At 37.6% G+C, this 14,132-nt stretch overlaps 1 protein-coding gene across 1 annotated transcript; it reads right to left on the bottom strand.

Annotated features, from left to right (window-relative positions):
* Positions 1–1,625: 1,625 nt before the first annotated feature.
* On the bottom strand, positions 1,626–11,654 carry LOC141444823 (uncharacterized). Its single transcript, XM_074110486.1, has 4 exons — positions 11,494–11,654; positions 9,740–9,941; positions 2,406–2,572; positions 1,626–1,951 (listed from the first exon to the last, which is right to left on the bottom strand). The coding sequence occupies exons 1-4, from the start codon at positions 11,531–11,533 to the stop codon at positions 1,875–1,877; spliced, it is 486 nt and encodes a 161-aa protein (XP_073966587.1). The 5' UTR covers positions 11,534–11,654; the 3' UTR covers positions 1,626–1,874.
* Positions 11,655–14,132: the final 2,478 nt, after the last annotated feature.

Here is a 14,132-nt window from a genome sequence, read left to right as displayed (position 1 = left end):
ATCTGACACGTCCTTCCGGCCGTAGAAATAGAGTTGCATCAGATATTTGTGCACGCTTGTTGTGTCAGATATTGGTGCTGGTGACTGTTCCTCGCGATATTTTTCGTGACTAGAAGAGGCTTTGTTTCAATGATCAGTTGAGTCTTTGAGTGTACGTTTTGAAATGATGGACACCCATTATTAACTGTAGCGATAGAATGACGTTAAAATTACCTATCCCAAAAACTTGAATGCCAATATGGTAGCCAATGGTGGTCAATGCGTGGTTTTCTACTGCGCTGATGAAATAATACAATTGAGGTCTTAATGGGTGCCATACTGTAGATCAAATTGAAAAGAAAAGCAAACAACTTGAGATAAATTGAAGCTCAACTGTATTGCATGGATTTTTCCAGAAAAAAAAAATGTTTTTGTACTATAATCAATCCTTACAATACAAAAACAGTAACTTGTTTACAACATATAGAAGGTAAATTGATTAATCAAATATAAAATAACTTGTATACGGAGACTATTCAAATCGAATCTTGAATTTAAGTTTGCCCTCTGTTATTTGCTTTTTTTCAGGATTATCTAAACAACTTGACACCTGTTTTTGATCTCACTCAATGAGGGGTTTCTGGTGGAAAGTCGCTAGATGGCGTTAGTATCGTGAGGGCCGTTTGACATTTCGTTTGTGTCACGTTGGTGTCACGTTTGGGTTTGGAACGAAATGAGTCGACCTCAAGCAAGACTGTAACGTACCAACCATTTGTCAGTGGTGCCATCTAGCGATATTTTGTTTAAAGCCCCTCATTAAATGATATTGCCCTCAAATTCAGAGGTAATACGCTTGATTCTGATCACTGTACATATTGTTTAAACAATGCAAGTTGTTAAGCGTTGAAACGCGTCTATTGTATATTTGTATTGTATTGTATTTGCAAGTGTATTTGTTCGTAACAATTTTTTTATTGTTTACGAAGCTTGGAAGAGCCCTGTATAGTAAATATTGTAAAAAATGTTGCTCCAACTTTTCTCAAATAAATGTTTGTAATATATTAACAGTGATTGGTTTTATTTCTTGTTAACCTACGAGTATTAAAAGGCGAAATCTAAAACATGACAGACTCCGAGAAAATCTCACAGGAGACATTGAGAGCTATTCCTTACACAAAAAAAAATACGAGTCTATGGATTGTCCTGATGACCAGCGTTAGGTACCATAAGCCAAATATGTGGTCTACCACCCTAAAGTTGATAATCGTTTGCATGTCATAAAACAATAATGCCGATAGACGTGTCTGTCAAACTTTCAACTTTAGCGACATATTTATGTATATGATATTACTTTCAAGAAACTCGAACTTTGAGTCGAACTTTCAAGTTGACAGACACGTCTATCGGCATTATTGTTTTATGACATGCAAACGATTATCAACTTTAGGGTGTTAGACCACATATTTGGTTGATGGTACATGGGTCCATCAACTTTTTAGTGTAGCTGGTTGTCATGGTAACGTCTTCTGTGTCACCTCTAAAAGTATGATTTTATGGTGTACAAATCCACTAATAGTTGTGACACCAAACACCCCCAAATGTGTTCGTCAAGTTATTAAAAACTAGTTTATTTCCATTCGTTTTGCATTCACAATCTTTTTCTACCCTCAGCCACATATTAGATTAGAAATGAAAACTAGTTTCTCTCCATTCGTTTAATCACCACTCCTCCCAATAATCGTCATGGACCTCCCACCCGTACTCCTGGAAGCGCCACCACTGCTTGGTATTACGGGGGGAGCGGGGCGACATCGTCAGGTTCTCCCCAGCCAGCTGCATCTCCTCTCGCAATTTCTTCAACTCCTTCAGCTGCAGCCGGCGCTTCTTCTTCTTGTTTATCTCTTTAGATTTGAGTCTTTTAATCGCCATAATAACTCCTCGGGATTGCCTTTTACCGTTGATCTTTTGCGCTCTGAAAACACATATTTTACAAGCTTATGTTTAGTTTCATCTGTCCCGTTGTCTGTCTTGTCTGTTGTCTGTAGTCAAACCTTCCAAGTTAAATTCAACCACGTTCCAATAATCGGATTGACTTAAAATTCGGAATACTTATGTAAATTGCGTGACAATATAATAATCTGGTAGTGACATCCTGGTAGTCCGGACAGGATCGTCTCCGCAGGACGGAGCTCAACGGTTAATGGCATCAACTTAAAATTTGGTAGGTATGCAAATGTAGTTTGGGCGACAATGCAAGTAAAGTCGACAAAAAGTACAGACAGCAAAAAAAGCTTATATTAAAATTTTTTTTTTACCAAAACTTATTATTTGTAAGATATACAGTTTTGTGTTTTATTCCACTTCCACCTGAGCAGGTGCGGCGGCCTCTGATGAAACACATCAAGCCGTACTATTTTTTTACTTACTCCTTATGTCGTATCCGTACTTTCTCGGTATCTCGTGCATCATATTCACCAGCCTGTATATTTCTATGTATAGAATCTGCACCATTTCCAGACGCAATTCGATGTCGTATAACTTGAAAGCTTTCATTCTGGACGAAAATTTTGTATGCTCTACGGCTTGCCTGTATCTATTAAACAAAGAAAATACTAGAAATAAATAATTTATTGAATCAGGCGTTACTTTGCGGAGGTCCATATCGACCATATCGAAGAACTAAATAGTTACTTTGCTCACCCGCGACCTTATGATAGCTAAGCATACAACAACTGAGTACTGAGTTTATGCAGCTCGTCCCCCTCCCCCGCCATTCTGTAAGATCACACACAAATCCAACTATCACCATCATCACACTACACCAACGCGTCTCCACCAGCATTCATCCTCAGAGCAACACAACCGTTCACCAATCATGCTACCAAAAAGAAACCTTACCTAATTAATTAACCTTCCGCCGCCTAACTTTGCCTAAAAGTTCATTGCCACGACTAGTACCACAATAGTATTTTATGCAACTGTATCGTAATAGGGGTCCTTAAAACACGAGTGTGGGTTTATGAAACGAGGCGTAGCCGAGTTTCATAATAGGGTCACATGAGTGCTTTAAGGCCTAATTACGTACAGTTGCATACAATATTTTATCTATATCCATATATTAAATCCTCTATCATGTGTTCAAGAACGATTGAGAATGACCTGTATTAACGAGAGCTAGGTAGGTATGTCTGCCCCACGAGCTGCGCCCGCTGCGCGCGCTACGACCTGCTGCTGCACGTGGTCGCGGCGCGCCCCCTCCCCGTGCTGTAATGATGTATGAAATTACCATTACGATACAGCCGTGTTCATAATAGAATCCAAAGTCGTAATGCTGGTCATTACCTATGGTTTTTGAACGCATAAGTAATTGAGGATTTACTATAATATGGGTGTAGATAAAAAAAAGTATAAAGGTATAATTCCAGTAATTGAATAGGCACTGTTATGTATGTAATATTCTGAAGATATAAAGAACATCCAGTACTTGAATATGTTTATTTATTAACGTTATAATAGCATGAGGAAATACAATCGTAGTAAGTGACATATGACATTTCGTGCTAGTTCCGATTCGAGCCGTGTAGAGGCGCTGCTAATCGTTCAGGAATTGTGTATGGTCTAACACTCTCCCTTGTTATTTATTTTATAAGTTCAATCGAATCGGTGGTCTTATAGTCCTCATACTTCGACGCGGCTCCAGCCTGGCCGGTGTCGGTGTATGCACAGACAATGTAGGTGTCGTTGAAGACGTTGTAGGTTCAGGCGTATCCGGCCTAGTTATGTCTGGCTCGTGATGGTCAGCATGGTCTGGCACTGGATTGTCACCATAGTCTGGCACTGGTTCCTGTACTTCAGGGCTTGGAGAGAGTTTTTTAGGAGAACTTGGTGTTTGTGTGCCTTCTAGTAGATCCCGTGACCTGAACTTGTAGTTTACTGCAATTTTAGTATTATCACTCATGCATGCTGTCTTTAGAATTTGGTCCACATGCCTTTGATGTACTCTACCATCAACTTCCACCTCATAATGTAATTTTCCTTTCCTATTAATTATCTTTCCAAACTTCCATTTATTACTGTCGTACATTCTTATCTGCACTCTTTCTCCTTTTTGAAACTCTTTCTTTACTATTATCTCTTCATTTTGGTTATTTCTCGTGTCCGGTATTCTTTTTACTAAGTCAATCCGGGTTCTGTATATTCTCTTAAACATCATTTCTGCTGGACTTAATCCGGTAGCATTGTTAGGTGTCTTCCTGTACATCATAAGAAATCTTTGCAGTTTGTCTTGTAAAGATCCTTCTTCGTTTATCATTGCTTTAAGTTTATTTTTAACTGTTTGAACATATCTCTCCGCTTGTCCGTTCGTGGCAGGATGAAATGGTGCTGTAAATTTTGCTTGAATTCCATTTTCTTTTAAAAATCGTTGCATTTCTTCTGATCGAAATTGTTTTCCATTATCTGAAACTTGTGTTATTGGTAGGCCAAATGTCGTATATATTTTCTTCAAAATGTTGATAGTTGCTGTAGCTGTAATTGAAGTAGTTGGTATGACTTCCAGCCATTTTGTGTAGGCATCTACCAGAATGAGAAGATACTGGTTCATGAATGGTCCCGCATAATCGATATGCACACGACTCCACGGTTCCTTTGGGTATTCCCAGCTGTGTACAGGCACTTTTGTAGGGTTCTTTTGCAACAAACAACATGCGTTGCATTGCTTGACCATATTTTCAATATCCGTGTCAATGTTTTTCCACCACACATAGCTTCTTGCTAATGCTTTCATCTTCACTATACCAGTGTGAGCTGTGTGTAGTTCGTTTAAAATTTTGAATTGTAATTTCTTGGGTATAACTATTCGTATGCCATAAAATATACAATTATTTTGTAATGAAAATTCATGTAGTCTTTTTGGATCATCTCTTCCTGATTGTATGTCTAAATATAGTTTTTGTAATTCTGTGTCTGTAGCAGTAGCTTCTTTTATTTCTTGTAAAGTAACTGGCATTTCTGCAATTTGATTCAGGTAGAAGGCATCATCATCTGTTAGTGTATCTTCTTTCCCATTTTTTGAATTCTGTAATCTTGAAAAATAGTCCGCGTTTGCATGTTCTGTGGTCTTTCTAACTTTTATTTCATAGTCAAATCCAGCTAAGAAGTTTGCATAATGTACGAGTCGTATAGCTGTAGTGGCTGGTGTTGCCTTCTCTGGATGTAGAATTCTGGCTAATGGCTGATTGTCCACAATAAGTAATATTTTTCTGCCATAACAATATTGAAAGAATTTCTTAAGTCCCCATACGAGAGCAGCGGCTTCTTTATCTAGTTGACTGTAACCTTTTTCTGCCCTTGAAAGTGACCTAGAAGCAAATGCTATGGGTCTTTCCGATTTATCTGGCATAATGTGTGATAGTACAGCTCCAAATCCCGTCGGTGAGGCATCAGTCGCTAATGAGACCGGTAAGTTTTCATGAAACGGTGTAAGGACTTTATCTCCTGTAATCTCCTTTTTTAATTCACAAAATGCCTTCTCGCATTCTGTAGTCCATGTGAATTTTATATCTTTTTGTAGTAATCGGTATAATGGATTTAATTTTGATGCTAAGTTGGGGATAAACTGCTGGTAATAATTTACCATTCCCAAAAATGTGCGTAAAGATGAAACATCTGTGGGGCGTGGGCTGTTTTTTATATCTTCAATCTTTTCTTCTGTAGGGTGTAATCCTTCTTCATTTATAGTATGACCAAGGTAGGTGATAGATTTTTCATAAAACTGACATTTATTTTTATTCAAGTGTAATCCACATTTCTGAAGTTTTTCAAATACTCTCCTTATTCTTTGAAGTAACTGTACATATGTATCGCCTTGTATGGCGATGTCATCAAAGAAGCAGGCTGTACCTTCCATGCCTTGTAATGTCTGATCCATATATCTTTGCCAAATGTTTGGTGCAATTTTCACTCCAAACATTAACCTTTGAACTTTGTATGTACCTTTGCATGTACTTATAGCTTGCATTTCTGAAGTAGTTTCATTTGTTGTCATGTGCAAATATGCCTGATTAATATCCAATGTACAAAAATATTTTCCCCCACTCAGTTTCGAAAATATTTCCTCGACTCGGGGTATAGGGTAATTGTCATTTTCCAGATTTTTATTTAAAGTTGCTCGGTAATCTGCACACAAGCGTACTTTACCATTTCGCTTAACGATAGGAACAATTGGTGTGCCCCACTGTGAGTAAGTAATTTTCTGTAATATTCCTTCTTTTTCCAATCTATCAATTTCTGCTTCCACTTGAGTTTTCAATGCGAATGGTACTGGACGTGGTTTCAAAAATACAGGTACTGCCCCCTCCTTCAATTTATATACTGCCTGATAATCTTTTATTTCTCCTATCTTTTCTGAAAATATTTCTTTGTATTCTTCTAAAAGTTTGTTTAATTTTTCTTTATACTCTTTTTCAGTAATGTCATTTTCTTCTTTATGTATTGATTTTATGTCCAATTGTATGTTTAATTTTCTTATCCATTCTCTTCCTATTACTGGGTCAACATCCTTGTCAATCACGAATATTCGTCCTTCTACTTCTGTATTTTTGTATTTAATATTTACCTTGCAGGTGCCCAATGGTTGTATTATTTCTCCCGTGTATGTACGTAGCTTTACTAATGTATTGGTCAATTTCGAGTTGCTGAATTTGTTTTTGAAGTATTTTGCCGAGCAGGTTGTAACTGCTGCGCCCGTGTCCAGCTCTAAGGTATGTAAATTTCCATTTATATGTAACGTAATGTTGAATTTATCATTTTGTGTGTCATTTCCGTGCATTATTTTCTGTATTTCGTATATTTCATCTTCATTTTCATCCATGGGTAGCTCGTATACTAGGTCTAACTGTCTCTGATCTTTGAAGCATACAGACTGAATATGTCCTTTTGTATTACATTTCTTACAGTACAGTTTATTTTTCAGGTTGCACTGTGTAGCTGTATGGTTTTCCTTTCCACATCGAAAACATTTAATTTCTCTTTCTTTCTTGTTATTGTATGTATTTTTTGTATTGTATGTAGGTCCTTCATGTGTATTTGTCTTGTATGTACTTTTAGTATTTTGATTGTTAGTATTTTTATTCTTTGAGTATGTTGATATTTTATTAATGTTTGACTGTACATCTGGTCCCATTTCTCTGGTTTCCGATTTTGCAGTTTCTATTGCCAATGCAATTTTGATTAAATCGTCGAATTTCTTAGAAGCAGGTTCTTGTAATAGCCTCTCTTTTATTTCTGCATTGCCTAGTCCTCGTATAAACTGGACACGAAGATGTGTCTCGAATGTACTCTGTTTGCAATTATTACAAATGAAATTACATTTCCCACCTATTTCTTTCAAACCGGCTACATAGTTAGCAATACTTTCGCACTCTTGTTGCTGTCTCAAACAGAATTTGTGCTGCAAGGCAACTTCGCCAGGTTCTGGGGCAATGTGGTTTTGTAATAATTGTACCAGTTCATCATATGATTTATTTTCTGGAGCCTCTGGTGCCGTAATATTTTTCAATATTTGGTAGTACTTAGGACCGATACAGTTTAGAAAAATTTGTACTTTTACTGTAGCATTTGTCACTCCTTTTAAGGTTATGTAGTTTTGGAGTCTTTGTAAATATGTTGAGAACGATTCATTTTGCTCATCATACGGTTGTAATGTGATACCGCCAACTGTTTTATCATTGCTTTGTAAAGCTTGTTGTAATTGCATACCTTTCATGGTTTCCATCATTTGTGTCAAAACTTGTCCTAATTGCGTTTCCATTGTAGCGTAATGTATTTGTACGTAGATGAAGGAAAAGGAAGGGTGTGATGCGGGTTATCATCACAGGTATTGGAACCCTTGGAGCAAAAGGAAAAAAAGTGGTACAGCGCTAGGTAAGGTTATTGACCTGATCGGGTGATTTCACTTTCCGGTTCTTCATAATCCACAGTTCTCGTCGCCAATTCTGTTATGTATGTAATATTCTGAAGATATAAAGAACATCCAGTACTTGAATATGTTTATTTATTAACGTTATAATAGCATGAGGAAATACAATCGTAGTAAGTGACATATGACATTTCGTGCTAGTTCCGATTCGAGCCGTGTAGAGGCGCTGCTAATCGTTCAGGAATTGTGTATGGTCTAACAGGCACTATACCGTTAAGTTCGAACACAATCCGGGAGTAACGTAAAGAATTCGCATAAAAAATGTATCTCAAAAATGCGTCAAAACTGAGTATTAAGTAATGAACTTTAGGCAGATTTATATGCCGCGTGGTATATATTCATGATTTAATTTTCAATGCAGCAGCAGCATACACTTCGCGGCAATCCCGGCACACTTGAAAATATACGCGGCACACCAGTGTGCCTCGGCACACCGGTTGAAAACGTCTAGTCTAACCAGTGGCGTAGCTAGGGCGGCCCCGGGTGTCACCCATAGGGGTGACAGCCGACCGTGAACATCAGTAATGCCACCTATAAAATTCCTAAAACTGTGGCAGATTGCATAACCGCAGCGAACACGGAAGAATAAAAACAAGTGGATGTGCTATGTAGGTGCAGCGTGCGTGCCACAAGTAAGCGGAGGCTCCATTACTTAGTAGGTTTTTTTTCCTGCTATCATTTTTACATTCCAGAATTGAGCAATACGGCATAATTACTGTAAAACAAGGAATGTCGCGACACTACTAAACGTGATCATACTCTACGCAATGTTGAACTCGACTGGCATCGAGTAAACGTACCTACCTACTTGTGGCACGCACGCTGCACCTACATAGCACTTCCACTTGTTTTTATTCTTCCGTGGCAGCGAACGACATAACCGCCAGTAAATAATATATGTAACAAGGGCTTAATCCCTAGGTGCCTACTTGCATAGTAAGTTTTTTCATTCTAGTTTTGGGGTGAGACCTACAATATCCGCCCCGGGTGCCACCCATGCTAGCTACGCCGCTGAGACTAGCACCCATTTGTTACATAGCTGTATAGATATCTAAAGGTCGCGGGTCAGCAGATTGTTCTTAGTTCCCATCGATTTAGAATACCCTAGATACCCTACTAAAATAACGCTTAAATGTGTCTCGCTACAACTGTGCTTAAACACCTTCTAAGCACAGTAACGCGTGCTTCGTTATCGGATCAACATGCCGAAGTGCTCCGTAAAAAAGTGCAAAAATAATACATTAACGACGTTGAAAAAGGATGAGTACTAGTTAATAGTTTTATAATGTAGTAAATTTGTGGCAAAATACGCCTTCAAACTCATTAAAAACATTTTTATTTTAATTTAATTTCAATAAGTACCTATCTTCATTTGAAACGTCAAAGCCGTCAATTTGTTACGATTGTCACGCGGCGTAAACTGAATTCAACTTAATAAGAGTATGGATTGACTCTTAGGTATTTGTATTTTATTAATAGTATTGTCGTATTGTTTAAAATAATGTTGCCTACGACCGAAAGCGCGATGGTCTTATTTTTTATGTCATAACCGCCAACCGCGCGCACTCGAAATAACACCTTAATTTTCGTGACATAAGGTTGCATGTAACGAAAATTAAAATGTTTTTAAGTAGGTACATTATGTGTTGTTGATTTGCCGTAGTAGACGCACGCACTTGTAACTTAGCGATGGGACATTCTTGCGACTTGAATTTGTAAGTGACAGTGTATCTAGGGTATTCTAAATCGATGTTAGTTCCTTTTAAAAGGTAAACAACATACTTCTCAATGATCACGGACATGAGGTATCCCTCCTCAAACTCCTTGGAGGTGTCGAACCGGAACTTCTCTCCGTGCAGCGAGGTGATGCGTTCGTCTAGCTTCACGTATATGGTACGCATGAGTTGGACCATGCGGTTTATTATACCGGCCTTGGCTTGCCACCAGATGTGGAACCAACGGAAACCCTGCACTGGAGCTAGACCTGAAAGGCGCCATTTTTAACCCCCGAAGCAAAAGAGGGGTGGTAAGTGTGACGCCAATGACTGTGGGCTCAGAAACTTAGCTTAGGCTTAGCTCTACTGCGTACTACATAGTGCATAACGGACAATAATGGTCTTCTATCGTATTTTATCGGAAAAGTTCATATTAAAACTGCGTTTCATAGATATGTGAGGATGCATGCGAGGAATATGAGTATGTTTGTTATAAAACAGAAGCGCTTCATTTACCTATATCCTCGCTCCGCTCAGCTTTATCCACTAGGGCTGTGCTGAGCGAGGATAGTTAAGAGAAGTTTCCCTGCCGGCCGCGCGGCCGCGTTAGGTATTCGTTTGGGATATTGCTGTCTTTATCGCTCGTGACATAAGCGCTCGCAGCCGTCCCCCCCATGCTCCCCCATGCCTTCCGCAACGACATCCGTAATTTATATCGAGATAAGTAGCTGTAGGCTTTTCAAGATTTGGCCGGTTGAATTTTGGGTTTCGTTGTCCTCATATTATACGAAAAGTATAACACAATCAATGATATTTTACAATCAAGATATTCATTATATTTTCTATGCCTGTGGTTTTTCCGATTTTTGTAAAAATGCTTTATTAGTCTGTAATTCTCGTGCAAAGTTGACATCTTTTTTTTTGTCGACTTGAGCTCCTGTAATTCTGATATTACACATTTATATGAAAATCTGAAAAACCACAGGCATAGATAATTACGTCTAGTCCATACTTACAAAATTTCATTTATTTCTGTTGACTAGTTTTCAAATGAGACCGGGACTACGTTTGTATGGAGAATGGAACGAAGAGACTTCTCTTAAATTGTTTCTACTGTTTCATGACAAACATTTCCGGGAAATAACACAACTATACAATGAATCATCGGACAATTTTAAATATTATATGAATTGAAAATACTTGTAATGACAATTCCACGAATTGAATTGTCGATGAAATGAAAATACTTACTCGAAGCGTTTACTTTGAAATAAAATTCGATTACCTATTTAACTGTCGGTAATTTGATGACAAACCAATTTAATTAAATACTTACCTAATGCAATAATTCATAGGTTTTCGTCATCATCTGCGGGGCTAGCTACTTCGAAACTCGAAAATCGAAGTTCGTGTCGTGCGGTCCCTCTGACACTTATACTATTTAATACGAGAGCGAGAGGGACGGCACGATACGAACTTCGAGTTTCGTAGTAGCCCTGCTGAGCCCGAATTGTCTAACGCGCTGGCGTTCTCGATCGAATTCTCCACCTCTTTCTACCCTCGCCTTATACCGTGTGGCAGAAAGAAGTAATGAAAACAATTGTGATTCCAAGTGCGACACTAAGTATTAAGGTCTCTGATTGAGATCCGAGTTTTCCCGATTGAAACACATGCACGATATCTCCTTAAGTACTAGAAAATTCTAATTACTTAGGTATGTTCTATCTGGCATTTGGAATAGGTATGCAATGCTAAAAATCGCTCGATTAAATTCCACTATATTTTAGACATGTTTAAAAACGACATAAATAAACAACTTACATGATACAACGACGACAATAAATGCAACTTTATTATTCATTTTTTAATTTGCAAGCAAACTAAAAGCAATAAAGTGTGCATGGTCCCTAAACTGCGTTAGTTTTTCGTCTAATAATATTCTAACTAAAGAAAACGCACTCCGTCTTTGGTATTAAATCTTAACAACCGAGCCGATAAGTAAAATTAATTTTAAATGGTTTTTATTGCCAATTGAAATAGCTTTGTTGAATACATAATTAATTTAATTATGAGCCTATTTTTAATTCAGCCATAGGACGTCCACTGTTGGACATAGGCCTCCCCCCTAGACCTCCAGTTGCTTCGGTTGGAAGCGGCTTGCATTCACCCTGAGCCCGCGACTTTAAACAGGTCAATCCATCCATCCATCCCAGCCTATATACTTCCCACTGCTGGGCACAGGCCTCCTCTCAGCACAAGAGGGCTTGGGCCATAGTTCCCACGCGGGCCCAGTGCGGATTGGGAACTTCACACGCACCATTGAATTGCTTCGCAGGTTTGTGTAGGTTTCCTCACGATGTTTTCCTTCACCGCAAAGCTCGTGGTAAATATCAAATGTAATTCCGCACATGAATTTCGAAAAACTCAGAGGTGCGAGCCGGGGTTCGAACCCACGACCCTCTGCTTGAGAGGCGATAGGTCAAACCACTAGGCCACCACGGCTTACCTTAAACAGGTGAAATTGCTAAAAATTAAAAGTTTATTAATAAAACAATAATATGTCCGAATTGTCTAAGTTAATAAAAATAAGAGGAGGCTAATAATGAGAACTACGTTATAAATATGAGAATAATTGAAATAAACCCCCTTGCAAAAAAATAGGGCACCTATGGTTTTTCAGATTTTTATGCATTGAAGCTTAGAAAGTAAGCTTTTATGCACATAAAATACAAAAACCATATTTTTTTGCAAGGGGGTTTATATCAATTTGACTGTAAGTACCTATAGGCTGACTATATTCCTAAGTTATTTATATTTCAACTAAGTATTCTTAGGTTTAAGAATTTGGAAATCACACAAAGTAAGGATTTAATCTCTGTGTACCAAAACTGTTGGCGTATAAAGGTCGCGTAATCTAGTGTAAGTACTGTACCTACCTAACTAAGTACCTAACACAAATAAAACTGATATATGCTGTAAAAAGATTCATAGAATATAAAAGCTTTTATATAAAAATAATAATAATAAAAAAGTTACGGATACTTACGTTAGTTTTAACTATTAAATGCTCTCCTATAATATCGTATAGGTAGGGTACTTTTCAGACCGAGAGAGAAAAATACAAATTTTTATACTTTTCCGCTCGACGGTAACCACATGAAAAAAAAAACACACACACACACACACACACGATACGATAAACGGTAAGTCGAACGGTGTAGTCTGATCTAGGATTAGCGTGCATGTGGGCCCTATAATATATTTACACTCAGTAAGTAGGTATGAGATTTTTTTATACTCTTAAATTCAACAATCTGCATCTGCAATCCCCCTGGTGTTGCAGGTGTCTATGGGCGGTGGTAATCTCTTACCATCAGGTGACCCACTTGCTCGTTTGCCTTCCAGTCGAATAAAAAAAAACAATAATGCTTTTCGCACATCCCAGAAGAGGCGCAAATACTCCGTAACTAATTTGTAGGTAACAAAAGTATGTAGTGATGAAGCCAAATAAAACCGTTTAAAACATAATACGTTTTATGGTTTATGAAAATAAAGTAAAATGCATTTATGTTAAATGCTACTTAGTCCATTCCTTCCATAATTTCCTAAACTTCCTAATACTTTCCCTACTTTTATTTTCATGTGACATTATCAAATCAATAACAACTGAAGAGTGACAGTTAGTAGAGTAGGCGATGGGGCGCGTGTTTGTGGACCGAGCCGGCGTAGGTAATTATATCAAGGAAGTACGCTGCCGAGACGGAATACTGCTCCTTTTTCTACTGTATATGTACGTATAAGTACGTCTACGTATATTAACTTATCGCTATTCAAGCATCGAGAGGAAGATACAGGCTTAGCCTATTCTCTGACTTACTAAGTTGTATATACTTTATCTCTGCAATAAATTATTTTGTATGTATAAGTAAAATTAACATTTGCCTAATTCAAATAAGTAAGCAATTTTTTGCGTTAAAAATTAGGTCAGGTAAAGTTATTCTTCAATAATCCACCAAAATTTATCACCGCGACAGATTTTTTTTATAGAAAATAATCTTTGCTCTCTTGTTGCACAAATAGCTATTAAGAGGGTTTATACCTTCTGAGCTGGCAACGTTGCATTTTAGTTAGTTTTTCTCGATTATTCTATAAAAATTGAATGAAAGTTAATAATGTTGTCTGATAGAACCCTTCTTAATATATAGGTAAGTTAATGTGTCTACTCCAATAATTATTCGTTATAGACTTATGTTTTCTTTAAAAACCGGTTTTAAGGAATATAAAAGTCTATCACGAATAATTATTGGAGTAGACACATTTATATATTAAGGGCTCTATCAGACAACATTGTTAATTTTAATAATTCTGTAAAAATCAGGCGAAAATGCTATAAGCCTATTTATTTACTTCATAATTTACTCGTTTTATTTATGTTCTTTGTAACACATGTAAAATCCACT

Source organism: Choristoneura fumiferana, chromosome 30 (assembly GCF_025370935.1).
Source record: "Choristoneura fumiferana chromosome 30, NRCan_CFum_1, whole genome shotgun sequence".
NCBI lineage: Eukaryota > Metazoa > Arthropoda > Insecta > Lepidoptera > Tortricidae > Choristoneura > Choristoneura fumiferana.
This window is presented reverse-complemented; position numbering and strand designations above follow the sequence as displayed.